At 39.1% G+C, this 12,370-nt stretch overlaps 1 protein-coding gene across 4 annotated transcripts in view; it reads left to right on the forward strand.

Annotated features, from left to right (window-relative positions):
• Positions 1 to 12,370, forward strand: part of LMTK2 (lemur tyrosine kinase 2) — an 81,532-nt gene that overhangs the window by 37,225 nt on the left and 31,937 nt on the right. For all 4 annotated transcript variants that reach the window (XR_005585373.1, XM_039490963.1, XM_039490964.1 and 1 more), the window contains one exon: positions 8,571 to 8,704. Coding sequence is in view for 3 of the 4 variants with exons in the window: in XM_039490963.1 (XP_039346897.1) it covers positions 8,571 to 8,704 (134 nt within the window). In the remaining variant the exon portion in view is untranslated. The remainder of the gene's footprint in view (positions 1 to 8,570; positions 8,705 to 12,370) is intronic.

The following is a 12,370-nucleotide window of genomic DNA, read 5'->3' on the forward strand; positions in this document are numbered from 1 at the left end:
TAAGTTAAAGTTAAATAATGCTTGCCTGTATAATTTGTGTTTCTCAGACTGAATATCTAGCCTATCTGGCAGAGTTCTGACCTCTTGGGTAGGGTTCTACCTATTGTTTGTTTGTTTTTTGTTTTTGTTTAATTCACTGAGCGTACTTGTGTCCTAGATGCCAAACAGGCAAATAAGATGTGGTCCCTACCCCAGAGATCTTACAGTTAATCAGACATCATAAGGGAAGAAGAAAGGATAATGAAAAACAAGATTTACTACTTCAAGAACATACGTGCAGTACTATTAAACTAATTTCTCTGTCTCATGTCTGTTTTGAGGGGGGAGGGAAGAGGCTAGGGAGGAGTAATGTAAAAAGGGGTGAAATTTAAAAGGCTGTAAGATTTGGAGTGAGGGTGGTAGAGAGGGGGAATATGGGATGAGTGAGGAAGGGCCGCAGGGGTTGGTGTTCTGTGATTGGAGAAGTCCAAAGAAAACTCAAGTATAGATATCAGTTTTGATATCCAGAGTCTGCTGTTGTAGAAGCTGCTTCTACTGCTGTGGCTGCAGTGGAAACTGCTGGTGGAATTTTCTGGGCAGTTTAGGCATTTGTAGAAAAGGTGGCAGGCCCTGCACTAACCTTGTCCCCAGCTGGCTACTGCTAGGTGTGCATGAGTATTTGCAATGACTTGAACCTTGCGTACTCTGCCATTCAAGTTTCCTCAGTCCCCACTGTGGTCCTGGCAAGGTTAGTGGCTAGAGTCATTGGTGCCTGGAGTGGCTGCATGTGGGTCTAGTGGGAGGCAATGTATACTATAGCAATATCATACCACAGTAAAATCCTTCACTTTGTTACTAGTATTTGTGAAAATGTGTGAAATTCTAGTCAATAGAAAATACATTTCCTGTGTTAACATCTGCATGAAGAGGAAACTGATTTCTAGCAATAAGGGGCCTAAGCTGCAAATCGTGTTTGATGCAAGAACTGTAATGCTTTCAGAAATGACCTGAAGTGACTGTCCTTTCTGGGGGTGAGAAGTAATCCATTGTTCATGGGACTTCTGGCAGTAATGTGTCTTTGTGACAGAGCTAGGAGATTAAAAGTCAGGCCGTTACATTTATTTTACTTTACTCGTTTTACAGAACTGAAAAGGAAGCAAAAGAACACTCTGAAAGCCTGTAAATTTACACAGGTGGCTGGGTAAAGAGATTAAATCCCAGTTTTCACTTTGTAACATAAAGAAGTTGGCTATAATTCTTTAAAATAGTTACTGTAGAAGATATATGTGCTTAATATGTTACTTAATCTTAAATGATCCTGTAACAGTTTACATGATATTTTGGGTGCAGTCTTCTGATCTATAATTACTTAATGGTGTAATGGTTACTGTCTCAAGATGGTGCCAGGTTAGTATAGTAGTCAGCTTATTTGCCTTGATATATTACCAGCCAGATGCGGCCAACTTTTTGTTAGCACAGCAAATCTTCTGATAGAATGATCTAAATTGTGAGTAAAGAAAACTTTAGAATAAATGGAGTTAACATTTGTATTGTGAGGTTGGCTTGCCTGTCAAAATCTACTTCTGCAGAAACTCACTCTCCAGGAACCTACCAATTCCATGAGCAGATGAGGTCAGCAGTCTACAGTTATTTGAAGTGCTCTGCATGTGCTTAAAACATTGTGTTGCTGGTGGAGTTTGAAATAGTTGGAGTCACAAAAAGCGCAGCTTTCCACTGTCAGTCATTTTTAAAACTTCAGAAGCTAGGTTATTTGTTTTTACAAATATCTTAATCTTTCAGTGTATAAGACTCAGGACTCTCAATTGTGATTAAATTCTAGTGCTTATGTTTTTCCAGACATCTCATTTAATAAACTTAACTTGTCTTAAAACTGTGAAAATCTTCTTCCTCCACACCCTTTGATGCAATCAAATGCTGAGCACCTCTTCATTGTGTCACAAACCGTCAGCTGAGTACACTACTTGTTGAGAAGTAGCAGCAAAATGGCAGCAATCATTGAAATAAATTAACATGAATCCCAGTGAGATCTAAGCTGACCAGGGACAACCTGAATTTTCAGAACTTTTTATTAGTAAATGCACAATGCTGTAGTGACATAAAGGTTTTATAAGCATGTTTGGGATGGCTGCATTACTTAGAGTGATAAAGCCATGAGTAAGTAACATGTGTCATCCCAAGTGAATCCCAGAAAAGTCATTATAAAGCCACATAACAAGTTGTTTTTGTGTCCTCCTTTACTGATACTATATTGCTGCTTGGAAGGTAGATTGCCAGAGATCTTCTCTAGATGGAGAGTCAGTACATGGCTGTAAATTTATAGTGCACTAGCATGCGGTGCATGAACTGTCTGTGTGGACCCTGCTACTGCTCATTAAAAGTTCACTAGTGCTCATTGATCTGAGATCAAAGCACACTAAGGAACTTACAGAACATGGCAATAGAGTCCACATGGATGGTTAGTATGTGGCACACTAATGTACTGTAGATTACCCCCCAACTTGCTGTGCACTGACTCTCCCTTTTGATAAACCCTTAGTTATTGTTTACAGTGACTAATTTAAAATAGCTCATCTATAAAACATTGTTTTATATAAAACATATATAGCTAAATTGTTTACTAAATGAGAGCCATATAGTCCATTTTTCTCCCTAAATTTTAAATATGGGTATCAGAAACTCCTATTCAGTGCACTTGAAACACATTCTATGACTTTAATCCAACTGGAGCAAACCATAAATGAACAGTTGCTGTTATTCTGAATGATAGTTTAACAAAGGATATACTGACTGTTGTTCTTGCATCTTGCTGCCATCTAGAGCTAGCTAGGCAGTTCTGTTCAGTGCTTTTTTAACATGTAATTTGAAACTGAATTGTATGAGTGAGGATGCTATTTGCTTAGTGAACTAAATTTTAGATTCTCTGTGTGTTCACTGGCAAGGTAAGTAAACCAGATGCATATGTCAATATATACACTCTCTTTGGGGTATAATCCACATATCAAATTAAAACAATTGTCTAATCATAAATTTAATGCAAGCATTAGAAAAAAATTACTGTTCTAAAAGACTAATTCTATAGCACGATGAAAATATCAATTTCAAACTTTATGAAATTAGCAATTGAAAACAGGGTAGAAGAAGAGATTATAATGAAGGACCCGGTGTACCATAATAGAAAAGCTACATGATTGCTTTAATTGTAAGTAGTTATACTGGTTTAAAACAAAGCATTTATACTACACTTCTTGTAAAAGCAGATGTGGCTAGAATAGTAACTTGTACTGTAGACATAATTTTGATGTTCAGATTATTTAAAGTAATTTGTTTTAAAGAGGAATGGCGGCTGCTTATTTTTTTTAACAATCCTTATTTAGTAAGTTCTCCATTGCCACATCATTCATCATGCAGTACACCGCTACCCTGATATAACGCCACCCGATATAACACGAATTTGGATATAACACGGTAAAGCAGTGCTCTGGGGGGGCGGGGCTGCGCATTCCGGTGGATCAGAGCAAGTTCAATATAACACGGTTTCACCTATAACGCGGTAAGATTTTTTTGGCTCCCAAGGACAGTGTTATGTCAAGGTAGAGGTGTATTAGATGAAAATAACATGTTAGTAACCCTTTTCATAACCTATATGTCCATGACACCATGCATGAATGGCTAGGAAGGAGTACTATAGAAAGGGATCTGGGGGTCATAGTGGATCACAAGCTAAATATGAATGAACAGTGTTGCAAAAAAAAAAAAAGCAAACATTCTGGGATGTATTAGCCGGAGTGTTGTAAGCAAGACACGAGAAGTACCGTAATTCTTCCACTGTACTCAGCACAGGTTTGGTCTCTACTGGAGTATTGCGTTCAGTTCTGGGCGCCACATTTCAGGAAAGATGTGGACAAATGGGAGAAAGTCCAGAGAAGAGCAACAAAAATGATTAAAGGTCTAGAAAACCTGACCTATGATTAAGATTGAAAAAATTAGGTGTGTTTTAGTTTGGAGAAGAAAAGACTGAGAGGGGACATAAGTTTTCAAGTACATAAAAGGTTGTTACAAGGAGGAGGGAGAAAAAGTGTTCTTGTTAACCTCTGAGGATAGGACAAGAAGCAATGGGCTTAAACTGCATCAAGGAAGGTGGTTTAGGTTGGACATTAGGAAACACTTCCTAACTCTCAGGGTGGATTAAGCATGGAATAAATTGCCTAGGGGGGTTGTGGAATCTCCATCATTGGGAGATTTTTAAGAGCAGGTTAGATGAACACCTGTTAGGGATGGTCTGCCATGAGTGCTGGGGCTAGACTAGATGACCTCTCGAGGTCCCTTCCAGTCTACGATTCTTAACTTGTGCATTCATATACCATACAACCAGTTAAGATCTTTGAGTAAACTAATTCTAGTGACATTTCAACCTAAGTATGAATATAAGTGTATGCTGCATTCCTGGCTGTATTCCAAACAAGTCGTCATGTAGGAGTATCTTACCTTCTGCAGGACTTGGAGCAGTGTGCCCACCCAGCATTGTTGTAGGATATGCCTATAAAAGACTACAAAGACTATAGCACCATAGTTACGTCAGCATATCTATGCTGGCATAGCCCCATTGTGTAGATGCAGTCTACACTGACAGAAGGCGTTTTTCTGTTGGTGTATGAATACCACTTCCCCGGAAATTAACTATTGATGGATGCCTTCTTCTGTTGGCATAGCTACAGTTACACTGCGAGTTATGTTGCCATAGCTACGTTGGCCAGGGGTCAGTTTTGTTTCATACCCTTGACCAATATAGCTATGCTGAAATAACTTTCCAGTGTAGACCAGGCCCTAGATACCTTACAAGCTCATCTTGAATTCAGTTAAAACAGCTGTTTCTGCATAAGCCATTGGCATTTGTACTTTAATCTAGTCCTTCCCAGCAGAATTCCGATAACTGATATTTATTTCCACAATATACAAAAATAAACATACTAAATAGTAAATTGAGCTTAATTTTCTTTTACTACTAAGTCATTAGTATTGTTTGCCCAAACCCTTACTGAAAATGAATCACTAAAATGTTTTGAGTTGATAAGGTTATTGTTTGGCTTGGTATTGTTTTCTGTGTACCTTTTATTATCACCTGCCTATTGACAATGTTAGTTGACGCTGAGACCTTTTCTTTGCTTAGCATAAATCTCTAATCAAGAGCGTATAGATATCATTTGCACTGACTTTCATTTTTTGGAAATGAACCAGGTTGATATATATGAAGTTTAGAGGACTGCAAGTACCAGTGTTTTGAAAGACGAGACTTGATCATGCACAGTCTTTAAAGATCAGCAGCTGTGAAGGGCTTAGTTTTGTTTACCATCTCTTTTCCTGGAAGATATGTTTATGATTAGTCCTAAAATGAGAAATACCAGACACATATTTGGATTTAATAACAATTTTATTGCAGCTTAGTGTTGAAGTTGTGACTTCATAGCTTTATAAACAAGACAATTGTATTTTTGTGCTAAAAATGAAACTTCAAATGGTCACCTTAAAATGTGGGTGATACTGGCTCAGTGGATTACAGAACTGTAGTTGGGTTAGTATTATATATTGCTATGAAGGACACAGTTTCCCCTTTACACCAGCTCTTCATCCAATCTGCATTCCCCCTTCCCAGCTCAGCAGGCTCCTTGCCCACCCTTCCATATCCCATCCCATCTCCCTTCCTCCGCAGGTCCCAGTCTGTCTTAGTAGGCTCCTTGTCTCGGCATACTCCCTTCACTCTCCCTGGTATATTTTTTGTTCCCTCTGTATTGAAATCAGGCTGGTTTGTCCTCCGTGCTGCCTGGGGTCCAGCTGGAGAGAGTCATTGAGAGTAAAGGAGAAGCAGTGCCCATCCCAGAGTGGCCATTACAGGAAAAGACCCCTGCTTGGGTCTAGAGTCCTGCAACCCAACTCAAATCTGATTGCAAGTGTTGGATCAGGTGGGAAAACAACTAGACCCCATCTGGTTGGTACGGTGGTGGCTGCATGCCCTGCTGGCTGCTGACATCTTGCTATGTTCTGTGCACTGCAGAGTGAGTGTGCTGAGGAGTCTCAGCACCTCTACCTCTCTCTCTCTCTCCCCCCATCCCCTCCCCTCTGCAGTACACACAGTGCAGCAGAGGATGGTGGATGGGAGGAACAGGGCACGCAGCCACCACTGGGCCATCCCATGGGCAGGAGGTGACAATGGCACTGACTTAGGTTCATGGGGAACAGTTGAGTCATGTGGGCTTGGGGCTGGGCCTAAAAATTAGTCCACAGCAGAGCTTTACTTTGCTCCTGTAGCATGCTCAGTCATTATGTAATAGTGCATGTGCAGTCTGGTCAGTGCTAGAAGCTGAGAGAGGCTCAGATATGCTCAGCGCAAATGGAATCTTATAGAAGTGTAGGGCTGGAAGGGACCTTGAGAGGTCATCTAGTGCACACACCCCCACGTTAAGGCAGGACTGAGTATACCTAGACTATCCGTGGCAGGAGTTTGTCTAAACTCTTTTTAAATTCTTGGTAACCTATTACACTAGTTAACTTTGCATATAGTTAGAAATGTTTTCCTAATCTCTTCCCTAAATCTCCCTTGCTGCAGTTTAAGCCAATTACTTCTTGTCCTACCTTTAGTGAACATAGAGAACAATGGATCACAGTTCTTAACACATTTGGAGACTGTTATCAGGTTCTCCCTGCAGTCTTCTTTTTTCCAAGATAAAACTTATTCAGTTTTTTTAACCTTTCCTCATAGATCATGTTTTCTGTACCTTTAATCATTTTTGTTGCTCTCCTCGTTCCTATACTTTTATTTCATCTTTCTCTTGCTCCTATTGTATTTCTAGAACCTATTGCCTTTTATGTCTCTTGCTAGTTTTAATTCTTTTCATGCTGTAGCCTTTCTGATTTTTTGTCCCTACATGCTCGTGCAATTCTTTTGTACCTTTTAGTAATTTCTCCATGTTCCCACTTTTTGTAGGATTCTTTTTTTATTTTCAGGTCATTAGAGCTCCTGATGCAGCCATGTAAGCCTCTTACTGTTCTTCATATTTTTCCTTCACATTGTGATAGTTTGCTGTTGTGCCTTATATATTGTCACTCTGAGAATCTGCTGGCTCTCCTTTTTCCTGGACTCCTTTTCCCCTTAGATTTTGTTCCCATGGAACCCTACCTACCAGCCCTTGGAATTTGTTAGTTTGGTTTTTTGAAGTGCTTTGGAGATTTTAGCTGGTAAAATCAAAGAAGTCTCTACTTATCACATGAATTGCAGTTTTTCAAAGGCTCGGAACTTGGCCAAATTTTCAATGGGTGGCAAAGTCACATACCTGACACATAAGCTACACCCTGCCAAATTTCAAGTCACTGATCCAAAGCATATGGTACAGAGCTGTTTTAAAAAAAATGGTCCCCAGAATTTAAGATGGACAAAACATTTTTACCTGAGCTTCCTTCTTGGAAACAAGTGAACCATTTTGGCTGAAATTATTTGGAAAACTTCAGCCTGAGACAGACACCTGGGCATCTAAAATTTCAGCCCAAGTGGTTGGTCTGGCAAAGTTTTAAATAACTGCAACAGGATCTTGTAATGGGAAGAATTGGGCAGGCTTAGTAGGTGGTGCTGCCAGCCCCACCTGAAATGAATTACTCTCTGTGCTTTTTGCCTGTTTGTTTAATTGAATCTTATTGTGGTCTACCAAAGACTCTATAGCACTGCGAAGTCTGGTGCTGGTAACTCTCTAAATCCAAACATAGGAGCTATAGTGTCATTTTGGAGAGATTTAGACTTTCACCTTTATTACTGGATACAATTAATGTATTCTTGCTTCTGGACACTTTTGATAAACTGGTTAATTTTGTTTGAATGTTTAAGAACATTATTGTAAACTGTCTCCTCAATTGCAAAATGTTTCTAGTAGAGTTTATGGCAAGGACTTTACCATTTTTATGTGATTTCCTTTGTTACATCTGGTCCAAACTCATAAACCAAACCAGATGGAGCCCTCCTATGGACTCATTCACCTGTGTACCATTTATTCACAGTATCACCTAGGTTCCATCCACATGCTGCCCTCCTGTGGTACCTGAATTCTCAGACTAGGAAGGTGGCAAATAAGGCATGCAATTGACATTGAAAGACCTGGCTAATTGGGGATCTCTTGTCTTTCCCCACTTCCAAGGTCAGCTCTGCTGGTTTGCAGAATGTTGTCTTTAGATGGCTTCACACTAGTCTTTGTGGTAGCACAAGGCCATCAAGCCATATTTTTCATTTTAAGTATTATTGCTGTGCATTATATACATATGAAAAAGTGATCTCTAGAGTGTTAACTACTGAATGACTTCAAATACCCTTAAAAGAAAAATGTCATATGCCTTAGATGCCTTCTGTAAGAATACCTATAGACACTTGAAACTTGATGAGGAGACTCTTTCTTTATTAAGCACTTATTTTTTAAATACTAAAAATAACCTTGTTGACTAATGAGGACTAATGTCTTGTTGCTTCTTCATTAAGTATCTGGGTGCAACCAGTGTAAGAGACAGTTGATAAGAATTTCCATCTTGTTTTACAGGGTGACCTAAAAACCTATCTCTGCAATGAGCAGGAGCATATTAATGGAGATTCACAAATAATGCTGCTACAGAGAATGGCGTGTGAGATCGCTGCTGGACTTGCCATAATGCATAAACATAATTTTGTGCATAGGTATGCTTTCCAAATAAATAAGAATGTTTGTTATGCTGCACTCCAAAACTCATGCAGACTTTTCTTTAAGTGTTGTGATTGAAATAAAAGCAATATGTATCAAAGTAAGAAGATATTTTATAAGGTATGATTCTGAATCAGTTAGATGATATTTTCCTTCATTAAGAAGGGTTGATTTGTATTCACTGAGTTGGAAACTAAATTGTATTTAAATTCTATAACTCATAACTGATGAAATGCTGCAGAACTAGACACCAAGTGGCGAAGTAGATGTGTCTGCTACCATGTGGAAGAACTAGTTGTGCAAACAACTTGCAAAAAAAAATTGAGTTCGAGATGGTCTCTGGACATTCCTCCTTCATCTGGTTGAGCTCCGGTGCATTGCTGTGATGTATGTATGTATGGTTGTGTTCTGCAGATGATCTCTGTATTCGCTTAAAGGGTCAACAATTGCTTAAGTTGACTGACTGAGCAAGAATTTCAGAATCATTTTGTCTTAATGAATTTCCCCAAGACTTAGCATCTATGTAAATAGTATTGTCAATGAAGCTTATTAAATCTCATGATTCAAGACACTGCATACTGTCAAATCTTACTACATACCTCAAATCTTAACCCTAAAAATGCCAGTTTATAGGGCAATAGAAAATATATGTCTCTCAAAACAGCATGGCCCAACTAGAGAATAACTGGAAGTAACTGCAAGGTAATTGCTTTCCTGTCATTTCAAAAATTGCTGTCACTGTTTAAAAATCACCACTTAAGTGCAAGACTTAGCTATAGAGCTATATACTTTATTATGAAAGCTCTTAAAACTTAGAGCTTTAACTTGATTGCAACCATTAATCAGTTTCATTACTAAAATGGAGTAAACTGGTTAAGATTGCATTACAAGGTGAAAGGTTTGCATTAGATCCAATTCTTTTTGCCATTTTTTTTGTCTGTAGGGTGAGGAGGTGAGGTTAATTGGTCTTTGAGCCAAATTCAGCTTCAGTTTAAGCAGTGCAATTCCACTTAATTTACAACAGACTTTTATAACATTTTCTTCAAATTACATTTTTACTCAGTTATCAGAGTTGAATAGCTAGAGTTTGAAAAGATTATATGAAGTATAAGTGATCTATTCTGATTTTTTTTAAATCTTGGAAAAAGTAATATGGAATTTTTCCTTTCCTTGCTGGCTGAACTGCATCTAGTGCAGGGAATAGTATTTGAAAGTGGAACAGTGGAGGTGTCAAACTGAAAAAACCTTCATCCATGTATGATGAAACTAAATACAAGGGAACATCTTAAGGAACAAGATTAATTGAGGAGAGACTTGCTCCTGTGTTTATTAGTCGTACATTCTGAAATAGCAAATCTGGCAGTATTCAAGTCCTGTCTATGATTCTGTAGCTGTAGTTCTAACATAACACACCATTCCCAGCCTTCATTGGCTAGAAGCCTGGGACTTTCTGTTCCTTAGATTCAAGATTTCCCATGCAATATGTTGCTTAAATGCTGCTGGACCAATTCAACCCTGAATCTGAGGTGCTTCCATTGGTGTATTGGCAGTGTTATAAACAGCATATGTAGCTCAAACATGCATCTTAAAATAAAGACAAACCTAGAAAATAGAAACACTTTTTCTCTCAGTGAGTAAAGTAAGCCTAAATAGAAAGATGGCTGTGAATGTAAATCTGTTCCTCTGCTTATCTGATCTTTTCTACATGCTGAGAAAAGTAGGGGTTATTGAATTACACAACTCAAATAAATGGATGGGTGTCACAACTGTTACAGGAATATGATGAATGTGCATTTTAAAGTTAGGGGTCATTTGATACTTGATTTTTTAACGTAGTCTGTACCTGTGCCTCAGAATTAGTGAGGCATAGATAATTTGTAAGTTCATTCATACTACCAGTGATATTACATAGTTGCATGCCAACTGCTGACTTGATTTATGGAAGTACACAGTTTGTAAAATGTCAGGTTTGTCTTAAGTACTTTCCCATTCCTATCTTATGACCTACAGGAAGTCTGTTTTAAATTATACATTGTACCTGGCTTATGTCTCTGTGTTTTTGCTTACATTGAAATACATTGTCTAATGAAACATTTGAAATAATGGGATTTCTTTTCATTTTGACCCTTTTTGTTTTTATTGCTCTTTGATCCCCTCAGGTCCGGGATCATCTTTTTTTACTTAGTGTTAAACACATTGTGAGTGCTCCTGTAAAGAATAATAAAATACTTAAAGTAAATAATAGATGACAATTTTTAAAATAATTTCAACTTTGTATTTAATGTACAGGCCCATACTGATTATCTTTATTTAAACTGCTTTGTGCACACATGTTCATTAGTTTTACCAGTGTAGAATGTTACTCTTATCGCCCAGGCAGAAATATCAATTTATGAACAGACTTTCTTTTTCCCAGCTATCTGTATATCTAACATCTCTTGGCTTCAGAACAGAGCACTAGATACCAAAGCTACTTGAAAGTGTTAACTTTGGCTTAATCTTTTTCCAATGGAAAGAAAACTGTAAACAAGCTGGTTGTCTGAAAAGCAGCCCTGTGTTAACTATTGCTTTGATATGGAGATATTGGAATGGGAATTACCTTGCAGTTGACATTTTTGGATATGAGGAAACTATTAAACTGGTTGAACAGGAACCACTGCGGGCCAACTGGAGTGATTTCAGGAGGGAGATGAATGAAGGGAGTAGTAAATATGAAAGGTGGTGTGGTTTAATTTGTGCTCAGTCTCTCCTCCTTTTAGTAATTGGGATTTTGATCATATAAAAATACATGTAATTCATTTTTGTTAACATTTGTAGAGAGCCTCTTTATTAATGGTAATAGGTCTGTGGACAAGATTATGACAAGAGGTTTGATTTTAGCACTTGAATTGGTGCTTCTAAAGATAGGCCAGGGTCGGCAACCTCTGGCACGCGGCTGGCCAGGGTAAGCACCCTGGTGGGCCGGGCCAGTTTGTTTACCTGCCACATCGGCAGGTTCGGCCGATCGCGGCTCCCACTGGCTGCGGTTCCCTGTCCCAGGTCAGCAGGGGCAGCGGGAAGCGCTGCGGGCAGAGGGATGTGCTGGCCGTGGCTTCCTGCTGCCCCCATTGGCCTGGGACAGCGATCCACGGCCAGTGGGAGCCACGATCAGCCAAACCTGCCCACGCAGCAGGTAAACAAACTGGCATGGCCCGCCAGGGTGCTTACCCTGTTGAGCTGCTTGCTAGAGGTTGCTGACCCCTGAGATAGGCTAATCATTCGGGCAGAATTCAGGCATGTGCTGTGCAATTTCCCCACAAAGCTTTACCAGTACATCTCTGTCCTGACCTGAAATTCCCTTGCTATTTCAGTCCTGTGTTCTTTTCGATCAGACTGCCAGTGTGCCAAATTGTGGTGACTCTGTGTGTAAATGTTCACTAAAGACAGATCTGAAATGACCAAATTTATTTTTGTTTGTGACCTAAGAAAGTACTATGCCTTGTTCTCCAGAAGGAGTATATGTCTTGAGGATGCCTTTTGCACATACATGAGCATGTTATGTTTCTAGTTGTTTGAGAGAGCAGAAGACCCTAAATGTACCAAAGCAAAATCCTTGCTCCCCTTTCCCAAAAAAGATGTGGCATTCTTGAGCTCTAACCACAGACTGTGATTACTAAGAGTTA

The sequence above is a fragment of the Mauremys reevesii genome, linkage group 10, assembly GCF_016161935.1.
Source record: "Mauremys reevesii isolate NIE-2019 linkage group 10, ASM1616193v1, whole genome shotgun sequence".
In the NCBI taxonomy this organism is placed as follows: Eukaryota; Metazoa; Chordata; order Testudines; family Geoemydidae; genus Mauremys; species Mauremys reevesii.